The sequence below is a fragment of the Palaemon carinicauda genome, chromosome 44 (assembly GCF_036898095.1).
Source record: "Palaemon carinicauda isolate YSFRI2023 chromosome 44, ASM3689809v2, whole genome shotgun sequence".
In the NCBI taxonomy this organism is placed as follows: Eukaryota; Metazoa; Arthropoda; class Malacostraca; order Decapoda; family Palaemonidae; genus Palaemon; species Palaemon carinicauda.
The window spans coordinates 40,614,566-40,627,844 of NC_090768.1; the positions used below are offsets into that span (position 1 = coordinate 40,614,566).

Here is a 13,279-nt window from a genome sequence, read left to right on the forward strand (position 1 = left end):
TACTCTTTCTGCAAAGTGAAACCGTGATACTCTCTCTCTCTATCGTAACGATAGAGCGCAAACTGCGTAGCATAAATAAACTAAACGTTAGTTCATCTTTGAAACAGTACGAAGACTATTCAAAGAAAATCTTTCATAAAATATCTACTAAAAAATATTCATTTAATAAGTTTTAAATCATTTGCTCTGTAAAAGTTATTTACGATTGAAAGGGCTCAACGTTGTTTAACTTCGGTTTCCAAGTTAGGACCGCCTACTCTCGGATTAGAGGAGGAATAGGAAAGGTCGCATATAAACAAATCATTAAAATTTATCTTGATGTTTATTATAAATGGAAAGCTAATCGAAGAGGCCTAATAAAGGCAGTTGAGATATAAAATATATAGAGGAAAATCTATAATTAATTTATAACGTGATAAGATAATTGCTAAAAGCCTAAAACACACTTCCGTACTAAGGGAAGGGTCGGCCATTTAAAAGTCAAAGAAAGTCCAAAAAACAATCCAAAGTCATCAAAAATTAAATCTATCCAATAACGAGTTCAAGATTTAAGTTGAAGATAAAACACCTGCACTGCGAAAGCTCAAACCAAAAGGAAGTACTTCACCAAATATGTTGAGAAAACTCCAGGTTATACAGCGAGTATTGATACGTCTTGTCGTTAAGGCCGACAGAGAAAAATTGGGTCTGTTTACATGTATATGCGGTATCTGGCCGATAGTTGGCGCTAGTGGGCACACCCGCAACCTTCATAGCGATCGCTCGCGAGTTTTTGTGTGTTTTTTTCTGTCGAGCCGCCAGAGGCTCAGCTATTATATATTCACCGGCTAAGTTAAATATTTAAAAATGGCAAGATGGAGGAAGTTTTTCACATTTATCTTTTATGTAGGCTGCACAGTTGACTGCAATGCTATGCCAAGCACCAAAATCTGGATAAATTTACTACAGAAGCACAGAATTAAATTAAAGATAATTCTTTTCCTCCACAATCCTCATTAGAGTTTTGATAACAATCATCAATATTTTCATTCTTTTTCCTATCACAGGGATACATGACAGTTCTTCTCCAAGGTCTATCTTGTTATTTTACTGGTTAAATTTCTTATTTATAATTTTCTACATTTTTCTTACTTAACTTCATCCTAACATCTTTTACTTCCAAACTTACTGCTCCTAACTTCTCATTACAAGTTCTTATTATCTCAACATCAAGATATGAAGTACTGTAAACTTCCATACTTCTTGATATATATTTCAGCAACATGTTCCTTAATATTATCTGTAGTAAAAATGCAACTATTTCCCTAAAATACTGCATATACAAGGTATGCAACATTCTATTACTACAGTAACCCCACAATTCAATAAGTACATTAGCAGCCAAGCCTTCTGATAAGTGACAAAGACCTTATATCATAACCTATACTTCAAGAATTTTATATATATTCTGTCACTAACAGTAATTTCACATTGTTTCTAACAAAAGCTAAATTACACCTTATTCTCAACATTAAACTTAGGAGATTCATCCAAAAGAGCATCATCTATTTTCAGTGGCCAAGCAAAGAATTACTGAGTTGATGCATTAATGGCCAAATAAGACCTACATGACTGATATGCATTACCAGAATATTTTGAGCTACATATCTGTACTATAATAATTATTACTTTTCTGATCAACGCCGTCTTGTGTGGGGAAATCTGCATCCTTAGCCGATACCCATGCAGAAAGACAATCCACTTCATCTCTCTTTTCTGCTAAATGAATCGTCAGCATCTGAAGAAAAAACAAATTAGAACTTTTCTATAAAAATTACAAGTTCATAACATTTTTCTCACACAAATAAATCAATCATACTAGCCCTCATTTATGGTTACAATGTCTCCAGATGCATTTAGAGACATAAAAAGCAGCAGAAGCACTTATAGCTACAGATCACATATGTATGCCTGTAACCAATCAGCAGGTATATCTATCCTGCTAAAGGTTTGAAAGAGCACTTTATATACTATTGATGGATTATTTGAAAATTTTTATATCTAATAAAAAAGTCAATTTGTTTCATAGAAACCTATCAATCATATAGCCCTATTTACAATTTTACTACGTCATGAAAATTAGATATTCCCAGACTCACTAAAGGACTTCAAGACTATAAGTTTGAAATCAGGGATCAAAAGGTGTTCTCATTGGGTACAAGAAGTAGCAGAACACCCCAGAGTGTTTAGCAAAACATTTGTACTGCACTCTGCAGATCAATACATACATCATACATATACCAAAGGCACTTCCCCCAATTTTGGGGGGTAGCCGACAACAACAAGAAACAAAACAAAAAAGGGGACCTCTACTCTCTACGTTCCTCCAGCCTAACCAGGGACTCAGCCGAGTTCAGCTGGTACTGCTAGGGTGCCACAGCCCAACCTCCCACATTTCCACCTCAGATGAAGCTTCATACTGCTGAGTCCCCTACTGCTGCTACCTCCGCGGTCATCTAAGGCACCGGAGGAAGCAGCAGGGCCTACCGGAACTGCGTCACAATCGCTCGCCATTCATTCCTATTTCTAGCACGCTCTCTTGCCTCTCTCACATCTATCCTCCTATCACCCAGAGCTTTCTTCACACCATCCATCCACCCAAACCTTGGCCTTCCTCTTGTACTTCTCCCATCAACTCTTGCATTCATCACCTTCTTTAGCAGACAGCCATTTTCCATTCTCTCAACATGGCCAAACCACCTCAACACATTCATATCCACTCTAGCCGCTAACTCATTTCTTACACCCGTTCTCACCCTCACCACTTCGTTCCTAACCCTATCTACTCGAGATACACCAGCCATACTCCTCAGACACTTCATCTCAAACACATTCAATTTCTGTCTCTCCATCACTTTCATTCCCCACAACTCCGATCCATACATCACAGTTGGTACAATCACTTTCTCATATAGAACTCTCTTTACATTCATGCCCAACCCTCTATTTTTTACTACTCCCTTAACTGCCCCCAACACTTTGCAACCTTCATTCACTCTCTGACGTACATCTGCTTCCACTCCACCATTTGCTGCAACAACAGACCCTAAGTACTTAAACTGATCCACCTCCTCAAGTAACTCTCCATTCAACATGACATTCAACCTTGCACCACCTTCCCTTCTCGTACATCTCATAACCTTACTCTTACCCACATTAACTCTCAACTTCCTTCTCTCACACACCCTTCCAAATTCTGTCACTAGTCTGTCAAGCTTCTCTTCTGTGTCTGCTACCAGTACAGTATCATCCGCAAACAACAACTGATTTACCTCCCATTCATGATCATTCTCGCCTACCAGTTTTAATCCTCGTCCAAGCACTCGAGCATTCACCTCTCTCACCACTCCATCAACATACAAGTTAAACAACCACGGCGACATCACACATCCCTGTCTCAGCCCCACGCTCACCGGAAACCAATCGCTCACTTCATTTCCTATTCTAACACATGCTTTACTACCTTTGTAGAAACTTTTCACTGCTTGCAACAACCTTCCACCAACTCCATATAACCTCATCACATTCCACATTGCTTCCCTATCAACTCTATCATATGCTTTCTCCAGATCCACAAACGCAACATACACCTCCTTACCTTTTGCTAAATATTTCTCGCATATCTGCCTAACTGTAAAAATCTGATTCATACAACCCCTACCTCTTCTAAAACCACCCTGTACTTCCAAGATTGCATTCTCTGTTTTATCCTTAATCCTATTAATCAGTACTCTACCATACACTTTTCCAACTACACTCAACAAACTAATACCTCTTGAATTACAACACTCGTGCACATCTCCCTTACCCTTATATAGTGGTACAATACATGCACAGACCCAATCTACTGGTACCATTGACAACACAAAACACACATTAAACAATCTCACCAACCATTCAAGTACAGTCACACCCCCTTCCTTCAACATCTCAGCTTTCACACCATCCATACCAGATGCTTTTCCTACTCTCGTTTCATCTAGTGCTCTCCTCACTTCCTCTATTGTAATCTCTCTCTCATTCTCATCTCCCATCACTGGCACCTCAACACCTGGAACAGCAATTATATCTGCCTTCCTATCATCCTCAACATTCAGCAAACTTTCAAAATATTCCGCCCACCTTTTCCTTGCCTCCTCTCCTCTTAACAACCTTCCATTTCCATCTTTCACTGTCTCTTCAATTCTTGCACCGGCCTTCCTTACTCTCTTCACTTCTTTCCAAAACTTCTTCTTATTCTCTTCATATGACTGACCCAGTCCCTGACCCCACCTCAGGTCAGCTGCCCTCTTTGCCTCACGTACCTTGCGCTTTACTTCCACCTTTTTCTCTCTATATTTTTCATACTTCTCTATACTATTACTCTGCAGCCATTCTTCAAAAGCCCTCTTTTTCTCTTCCACTTTTACCTTCACTCCTTCATTCCACCATTCACTGCCCTTCCTCATGCTGCCTCCAACAACCTTCTTGCCACATACATCACTTGCAATCCCAACAAAATTTTCTTTTGCTAACTTCCACTCCTCCTCTAAATTACCAGTTTCTCTCACTCTCACCTCGTCATATGCCATTTTCAACCTTTCCTGATATTTACTTTTTACCCCCGGTTTTATTAGCTCTTCAACCCTCACTTGCTCCCTTTTACATCCACCTACTCTATTCCCCCACTCTTTTGCTACAACTAATTTTCCTTCCACCAAGAAATGATCAGACATACCGTTAGCCATACCCCTAAACACGTGCACGTCTTTCAATCTTCCAAACATTCTTTTAGATCAATGATTGATGCAAACCTCCCATCACATACAGGGCCACAAATTATCTCATTGGGGTATTACGCCCATTTTCATTATTTATCAAGCTAATCATGTGCTTTACGCTAAGGTTTTACAGCAGCCTTGCACTGCCAAGGCAGAGCATTATTTCCTTCATTATATTTCATAGTTCTCTACATCCTTTTTGGACATTATAGTGCAATCAAGAGATAGGTTATGTATCAAACTGCATGGTAATTTAATATGGTGTTATATTTTACAGAAGTTTTTAGTATTATTCCAGTTAAATGATCAAAATAAGGTAGCTTCTTCCCAACCCTATTTATAAAATCTTGACAAATATGTCAGTAAAAAATTATCATCATCAACTAAAAACTTTAAAACTATCATATTTCAAAAGAAAATTATAAAAAAAATTTAATATTCAATGAACAGTAGATATTTTTAATCATCTGATTTCATCTACACACTTTCTCTAAACTCATCTAAAAATGCAAATTACCATGATTTATAAGTATTTTGCAATAACTATTTTATACTGATTTTATATATATAAAAAAAATGATAATACAGCATGACTACTGAAAACCCACATATCAATCATTCTTGATTAAAAATGCCATAGAAGCATACAAACTATAATACACTTACCCCAGTTTTCAGATCAACTGTAAACCAACTAGGAACGTATATGGATTTATTTCGCTTTTCTTTTTCACTGTCAAAATCAATTTTTCCGAGTTCTTCTACTTTTCCCGCCTGCAAATGAAAAGAACGTAATTAGAAAATTAACCATAATTTCACCATAATGTATGCAAATCTATCTATGCATTGTTAACTAACCTATTGGGACATTATATATCTGGAACAGTAGATCACTCAACAAGAGAACCAATAAACCACAAGATACCAGGTGATAAGTTTGACATTTTGCACAACATGCAATCACTGCAGGACAAATACAAATGTTTACACAATCTTATTAAGATTGTATAATGTAGTATTATGCACAATGTACTTCACATAAGGCCATCTCTAAAGGTGAAAAGAGCACCTCAACGGTTTACTGTACACTGCTGGAGATTGGTTCGGTTAGAACTGTTCACCTGCTATTGATGAAACAACAGTGGCTGTGACACCAGGCTCACAACTGCTAACCATTCCTGAAGTTACCAGCCGATGAATGAGCGCCATATCAGCAGAAGGCAGAAGAACCAACAATACTCCTATTGGCTCCCTTTACAGTCCTTGCGAACATCCTGTGTAGGACCATTCACTTGCAACTGATTAAAAAGCAGTGGCTTTAACACTCAGGACCCAACTAAAAAGGTACCAATCTGTGGGCTAGTCCTGTATGTCAAAGAGCATGCACCTGGGTAAGGAACAACCCTTCACATAACAACAGGAATGAGAAAGGTGGGTGCATACGATCCCACCCTCTCCTGGCTTACAGTACTGATGTTTGGTCCATGGAGGATCGCTGACCTGTTCCCAGTGCAACAGCAATAACAGTAACACCAGTGAGTACCATCACTCTCCTGGAGGAGGATAGCAATTGTTATAAGCCCCAAGGAACTTTTAGTGAAAGGCCTTCCCACTCAAAATCTTCTCAAGGATAAAATGTCTGACAAAGGGAATGATGGAGGGAGAAGAGATTGATAGAGGAGCAAGATAGAGATGGTAACTCTCCTTCCCCTTACCAACAATTCTTTTTTACTGTCATAAAGAAGTCAAGGTCTGGGAAACTAAAAATGACTGGTAATAATAATCATAACAACAGAGGATCACCGTCCATGGAACATTGCTGCCGCCAAGTGAGAGTGCTAGACGAATGATTTTGTCTATTGCAAATGCAATTATGGGCAAGTCATTCTAAATCAAGCAACTCTCACACAAGGCAAAACACTACCATGAAGCTTTGAGTTCATAGTCTACCTCATCATACGAGCAAGAACAGTACTTCAAATGGCTGGGGGAGGGGGGACTAGTGCTTACAATCATTCCACAAAGGTATAATACACATGGGGTTTCAAAAGGTTTGTTTGTATCCCCATCGGAGCAATATTCACTTTACCATATGCTTACTTATCACAAACAAATGTAAGAAAATATCCAACAGTTGATAAAGAGGCGTGATGGTATGCTTGTACCCTTTGCTAACAAAGACAAAAGTGGGCGGGGATCAACACTGCACCACCTGTCATTGACCAACTACCTTGGTAATGACTCGATAAACATTCCAGCCCCACAAGAGACAGCCTATCTTAAATAATTCCTACTCACTCCTTCCAAAAGCCTTCCCCAACTAGCATGCTATGGTTGGGCACTCTGTGGTACTCAATGGTAAACAATTTCAGGGTGGGTATGCTTCATTAACACGAGGGACAATTTAATACTAGCGCAATAGTCACCAAGATATAAAAGGGTTTGACCTTGATGAATTAAATGGAGAACTTATGTCTGAATTGATTAAAATGTTATTTTTATTAGTAAAATAAATTTTTGAATATACTTACCCGATAATCATGTAGCTGTCAACTCCGTTGCCCGACAGAATTCTACGGGAGGGATACGCCAGCTATCCCTATACTAGAAGGGGGTGTACTCACCAGCACCACCTGTGGCCAGGTACTACAGTACTTCTTGTTGACACCTCCTCAATTTTTCCTCGGTCCACTGGTTCTCTATGGGGAGGAAGGGAGGGTCAATTAAATCTTGATTATCGGGTAAGTATATTCAAAAATTTATTTTACTAATAAAAATAACATTTTTCAATATTAAACTTACCCGATAATCATGTAGCTGATTCACACCCAGGGGGTTGGGTGAAAACCAGTGTACATGACTAAAGGATAGCTAAGTATCCCGTATTTCATATAATCAGTTATCTCAAAATAACAATGAAATAATAAGTACCTGGTAAGGAAGTCGACTTGAACCGTTACTCTGCCTTTATTAAATTCGTCTTCCTTACTGAGCGCAGCGTTCCTCTTAGGAGGCTGAATCAACTCTAAGGTGCTAAAGTATATAGGGCTGCAACCCCTACTAAAGGACCTCTACACAACCTCTAACCCAGGCGCTTCTCAAGAATGAATTGACCACCCGCCAAATCAAAAGGATGCGGAAGGCTTCTTAGCCTACCGTAACAACCATAAAAACAACAATAAAAGCATTCAAGAGAAAGGTTAAAAAAGGTTATGGGATTAAGGGAATGTAGTGGCTGAGCCCTCACCTACTACTGCACTCGCTGCTACGAATGGTCCCAGGGTGTAGCAGTTCTCGTAAAGAGACTGGACATCTTTAAGATAAAATGATGCAAACACTGACTTGCTCCTCCAATAAGTTGCATCCATTATGCTCTGCAGAGAACGGTTTTTATTAAAGGCCATCGAAGTGGCTACGGCTCTCACTTCGTGGGTCCTTACCTTCAGCAAAGCAAGGTCTTCCTCCTTCATGTGAGAATGGGCTTCTCTAATCAGAAGCCTTATATAATACGAAACCCCGTTTTTGGACATGGGCATCGAAGGTTTCTTGATTGCACACCATAAGGCTTCTGACTGTCCTCGAATAGGTTTTGACCTATTAAGATAATATTTCAGAGCTCTGACAGGGCAAAGAACTCTTTCTAGCTCGTTACCTACCATGTTGGAAAGGCTAGGAATTTCAAACGATCTAGGCCAAGGACGTGAAGGAAGTTCATTCTTAGCTAAAAATCCGAGCTGTAAAGAACATGTCGCAGATTCGGATGTGAACCCAATGTTCTTGCTGAAGGCATGAACCTCACTGACTCTTTTAGCTGTTGCAAGACAGACGAGAAAAAGAGTCTTGAGGGTAAGGTCCTTGAAGGAAGCTGACTGGAGAGGTTCGAACCTAGGCGACATAAGGAACCTTAAGACTACGTCTAGATTCCAGCCTGGAGTGGGTAAACGACGTTCTTTAGAAGTCTCAAAAGACTTAAGGATGTCTTGAAGGTCCTTGTTGGAAGAAAGGTCCAAACCTCTGTGGCGGAGAACTGAAGCCAACATACTCCTGTACCCTTTAATCGTAGGAGCTGAAAGGGATCTCTCATTCCTTAGATGTAATAGGAAGTCAGCTATTTGGGTTACAGAGGTATTGGTAGAGGAAACTGCATTGGCTCTACACCAGCTCCGGAAGACTTCCCACTTGGATTGGTAGACTCTACGAGTGGATACCCTCCTTGCTCTGGCAATCGCACTGGCTGCCTCCTTCGAAAAGCCTCTAGCTCTAGCGAATCTTTCGACAGTCTGAAGGCAGTCAGCCGAAGAGCGTGGAGGTTTGGGTGCAACTTGTCTACGTGAGGTTGACGTAGAAGGTCCACTCTTAGAGGGAGAGTCCTGGGGACGTCGACCAGCCATTGTAGTACCTCTGTGAACCATTCTCTTGCAGGCCAAAGGGGAGCAACCAGCGTCAGCCGTGTCCCTTCGTGCGAGATGAACTTCTGAAGGACTTTGTTTATGATCTTGAACGGTGGGAATGCGTAAAGGTCGAGATGGGACCAATTCAGCAGAAAAGCAACCACATGAACTGCTGCTGGGTCTGGAACTGGGGAACAGTACAAAGGAAGCCTCTTGGTCATGGAGGTGGCAAACAGATCTATTGTCGGCTGACCCCACAAGGTCCAAAGTCTGTTGCACACGCTCTTGTGAAGGGTCCATTCCGTGGGGATGACCTGATCTTTTCTGCTTAGGCGATCTGCTGAGACGTTCATGTTGCCCTGAATGAACCTCGTAACTAGGGTGAGGTTTAGACTTCTTGACCAAATGAGGAGGTCCCTTGCTATCTCGTACAGGCTCCTCGAATGGGTCCCTCCCTGCTTGGAGATGTAAGCCAAGGCTGTGGTGTTGTCGGAGTTCACCTCCACCACCTTGCCTAGCAGGAGGGACTTGAAGTTCAATAGGGCCAAATGAACTGCCAGTAGCTCCTTGCAGTTGATGTGGAGCGTTTCCTGTTCCTTGTTCCACGTTCCCGAGCATTCCTGTCCGTTCAAGGTCGCGCCCCAGCCCGAGTCTGATGCATCCGAGAAGAGATGAAGATTGGGGGTCTGAATCGCTAACGATAGGCCCTCCCTGAGAAGGAGATTGGTCTTCCACCACAAGAGAGTGGTCTTCATCTCTTTGGTGACCGGGATAGAGACTGCTTCGAGCGTCAAATCCTTGTCCCAATGAGCTGCTAGATGGAATTGGAGAGGGCGGAGGTGGAGTCTCCCTAGCTCGACGAACAGGGCTAACGATGAAAGGGTCCCTGTGAGACTCATCCACTGTCTCACCGAGCAACTGCTCCTCTTCAGCATGCTCAGGATGCAATCTAGGGCTTGGCTTATCCTTGGGGCCGATGGAAAAGCCCGAAAATCCTGACTCCGAATCTCCATTCCCAGGTAAACAATGGATTGGGAGGGAATGAGCTGGGACTTTTCTAAGTTGACTAACAGACCCAGTTCCTTGATCAAGTCCAAAGTCCAGTTGAGACTCTCCAGACAGCGACGACTCGTGGAGGCTCTCAACAGCCAGTCGTCTAAATAAAGGGAGGCTCTGATGTCCGATAAGTGGAGGAACTTTGCAATATTCCTCATCAGATGCGTAAACACCATAGGAGCTGTGCTTAGGCCAAAACACAGGGCTTGGAATTGGTAAACAACCTTTCCAAAAACGAATCTCAGGAAAGGTTGGGAGTCTGGATGAATAGGAACGTGAAAGTAAGCATCTTTCAGATCCAACGAGACCATCCAGTCCTCCTGCCTGACCGCTGCTAGGACCGACTTCGTCGTCTCCATAGTGAACGTCTGCTTGGTGACATAAGCATTGAGCGCGCTGACGTCCAGCACCGGTCTCCAACCTCCTGTCTTCTTGGCCACCAGAAAGAGACGGTTGTAGAAGCCCGGGGATTGATGGTCCCGGACTATAACCACTGCCTTCTTCTGTAACAGGAGCGACACCTCCTGGTGCAACGCTAGCCTCTTGTCCTTTTCCTTGTAGTTGGGAGAGAGGTTGATGGGAGAAGTGGTCAGAGGGGGTTTGCGGCAGAATGGTATCCTGTAACCCTCCCTCAGCCACCTGACAGACTGGGCGTCTGCACCTCTCTTTTCCCAGGCTTGCCAGAAGATCTTGAGTCTGGCTCCTACTGCTGTCTGGAGAGGAGGAGAGTCAGTGTTTGCCTTTTGAAGTCTTGGAACCTTTCCTAGACTTGCTCCTGGAAGAGTCTGGACGGGAGCTTCCTCGGCTGGGGGCTCTACCACGAAAGGGCGGAATAAACCTCGTAGCAGGAGTATCAGCCACTGGGGTGCGATAAGTCCTGGGGACTGAGGGAGCAACCTTAGTCTTACGAGCTGAAGAGGCCACAAGATCATGAGTGTCCTTTTGAATCAGGGCCGCAGACAAGTCCTTGACAAGCTCTTCGGGAAACAAGAACTTAGAGAGCGGAGCGAAAAGGAGTTGAGACCTTTGACAAGGTGTGATGCTGGAAGAAAGGAAGGTACAAAGTTGCTCCCTTTTCTTAAGAACTCCTGACACAAACATTGAAGCAAGCTCGCCAGATCCATCCCTAATTGCTTTATCCATGCAGGACATTAAAAGCATGGCCGAGTCCTTGTCCGCAGGGGAGGTCTTCTTGCTAAGGGCCCCCAGGCACCAGTCTAGAAAATTGAACATCTCAAAGGCACGAAATACACCCTTTAGGAAGTGGTCTAGATCGGAGAAGGTCCAGCAAACCTTAGAGCGCCTCATTGCTGTTCTACGAGGAGAGTCGACCAAACTTGAGAAGTCAGCCTGGGCAGAGGCAGGTACTCCCAAGCCTGGTTCCTCTCCTGTGGCATACCATACGCCCGCTTTAGAAGTGAGCTTAGTCGGTGGGAACATAAAGGAAGTCTTTCCTAGTTGCTGTTTAGACTGCAACCACTCCCCTAAAATTCTTAAAGCTCTCTTAGAGGACCTAGCAAAGACGAGCTTAGTATATGTTGACTTAACAGGCTGCATGCCCAGCGAAAACTCAGATGGCGGAGAGCGGGGGGTAGCAGAGACAAAATGGTCCGGGTATACCTCTCTGAAAAGAGCCAGGACCTTACGAAAGTCAATAGGTGGAGGAGAAGACTTGGTTTCTTCCACGTCTGATGAGGGATCCAGGTGCGCAGCTTCCTCCTCAGAAACCTCATCACCAGAGTGTAGCGAAGTGAGAGGTAATGGAACAGTGGTATGCTGAACAGCAGAATCTGAACAAGCGGGTGCAAAAACGCTTGTGGTTTCATCCTCAAGTCTCTGTTGATGAGTTAAAACCTGAGGTTCAGGCTGCAAAGGCTGGTCAAAAAGAGTAGCGGAAGGTAGGCGCATGGGTTGAGGAGGCTGACTCCTGGCATGAGTGTCTTGTCTCAAGAGTTGCGCTTGCTGTAAGGGTTGCGGATGCGCAGTAGCAGGTTCCTGAGGAACGAGTTGAGGTTCCTGAGGTGTGAGCTGCGAGAGTTGAGGTAGCGGCTGCGCAGAACGCAGTTCTTGTCTCGCGAGTTGAGGTTCCTGAGGCGCAAGGCTAAGGTGTTGAGGCTCTCGCCTTGAGGAGGGTTGAGGTCGCTGCAGCGAGAGCTGAGGTGTCTGCCTCATGGATGGAAGAGGTTGTCGTACCTCAAGAGAGTGTTGCCTCACTGGTGGAACCGCAAGCGGAAGCGGAGGAAGTAAGGCATAAGCTTCCTGTTCCCATTGCTGAGGTTGCCTTAAGGAAGGCGGAGGTTGCTGCACACCGCTGGAAACTGGCAACTCAGTACGCGGTAAGGTATCCTGAGGAGCCTCAACTTCGTACGCCTGGCAGACTGGACTGCGGTTAGGCGGAGCGATCGCAGGAGGAGGTGTAACCTTCTCAGCCTGACACTCACGCATTAAGACCGCAAGCTGTGACTGCATGGACTGCAGTAAAGTCAACTTGGGGTCGACAGACGCTAAGGTCTGCTGAGGCAAAGCCTTAACAGAAGATGAGGTCTGTTGCGGCATAACCTTACCCCTCTTAGGAGGTGTGCAGTCACCTGAAGACTGCGGAGAGTCAGAGCTAATCCAATGACTGCAGCCAGGTTGTAGAGCTCTTGAGGTCTGGACTTTGCGTTTGAGAGGTCTTGAGACCTGAGTCCAGCGTTTTCTCCCTGACAATTCTTCAGCAGACGAGTAAAAGACGGGCTCAATCGTCTGCGGGTGGGAGTGACGGTCTCTGTAAGACACGCCCGCAACCACCGAGGATACTTCTGTGCGCCGATCAAGGCCTGCCGAACCCTTTTGCCCTTCGACATTGCTTCTCCCCTGGGCTTGGGAGCTTGCAAGAGGTCCCGGACTGGGAGGACGACTGGCACGCACAGAAGTACCCTCACGCACCACACTGACACTGACACTAGCACTTGGCACTGCACTGACACTAGCACTTGTCACAGCACTGGCACTATCACCTCCCACTGCACTTTTGACCTTAAGTTCTTTGAC

General features: G+C 43.7%; 1 protein-coding gene across 2 annotated transcripts in view; it reads right to left on the reverse strand.

The window, feature by feature from the left end:
* Positions 1 to 13,279, reverse strand: part of LOC137634151 (WD repeat-containing protein 48) — a 52,296-nt gene that overhangs the window by 18,723 nt on the left and 20,294 nt on the right. For both annotated transcript variants that reach the window (XM_068366398.1, XM_068366397.1), the window contains exons 10-11: positions 5,466 to 5,573; positions 1,669 to 1,777 (exon numbers count right to left, since the gene is read on the reverse strand). In XM_068366398.1, the coding sequence (XP_068222499.1) occupies positions 1,669 to 1,777; positions 5,466 to 5,573 (217 nt within the window). The remainder of the gene's footprint in view (positions 1 to 1,668; positions 1,778 to 5,465; positions 5,574 to 13,279) is intronic.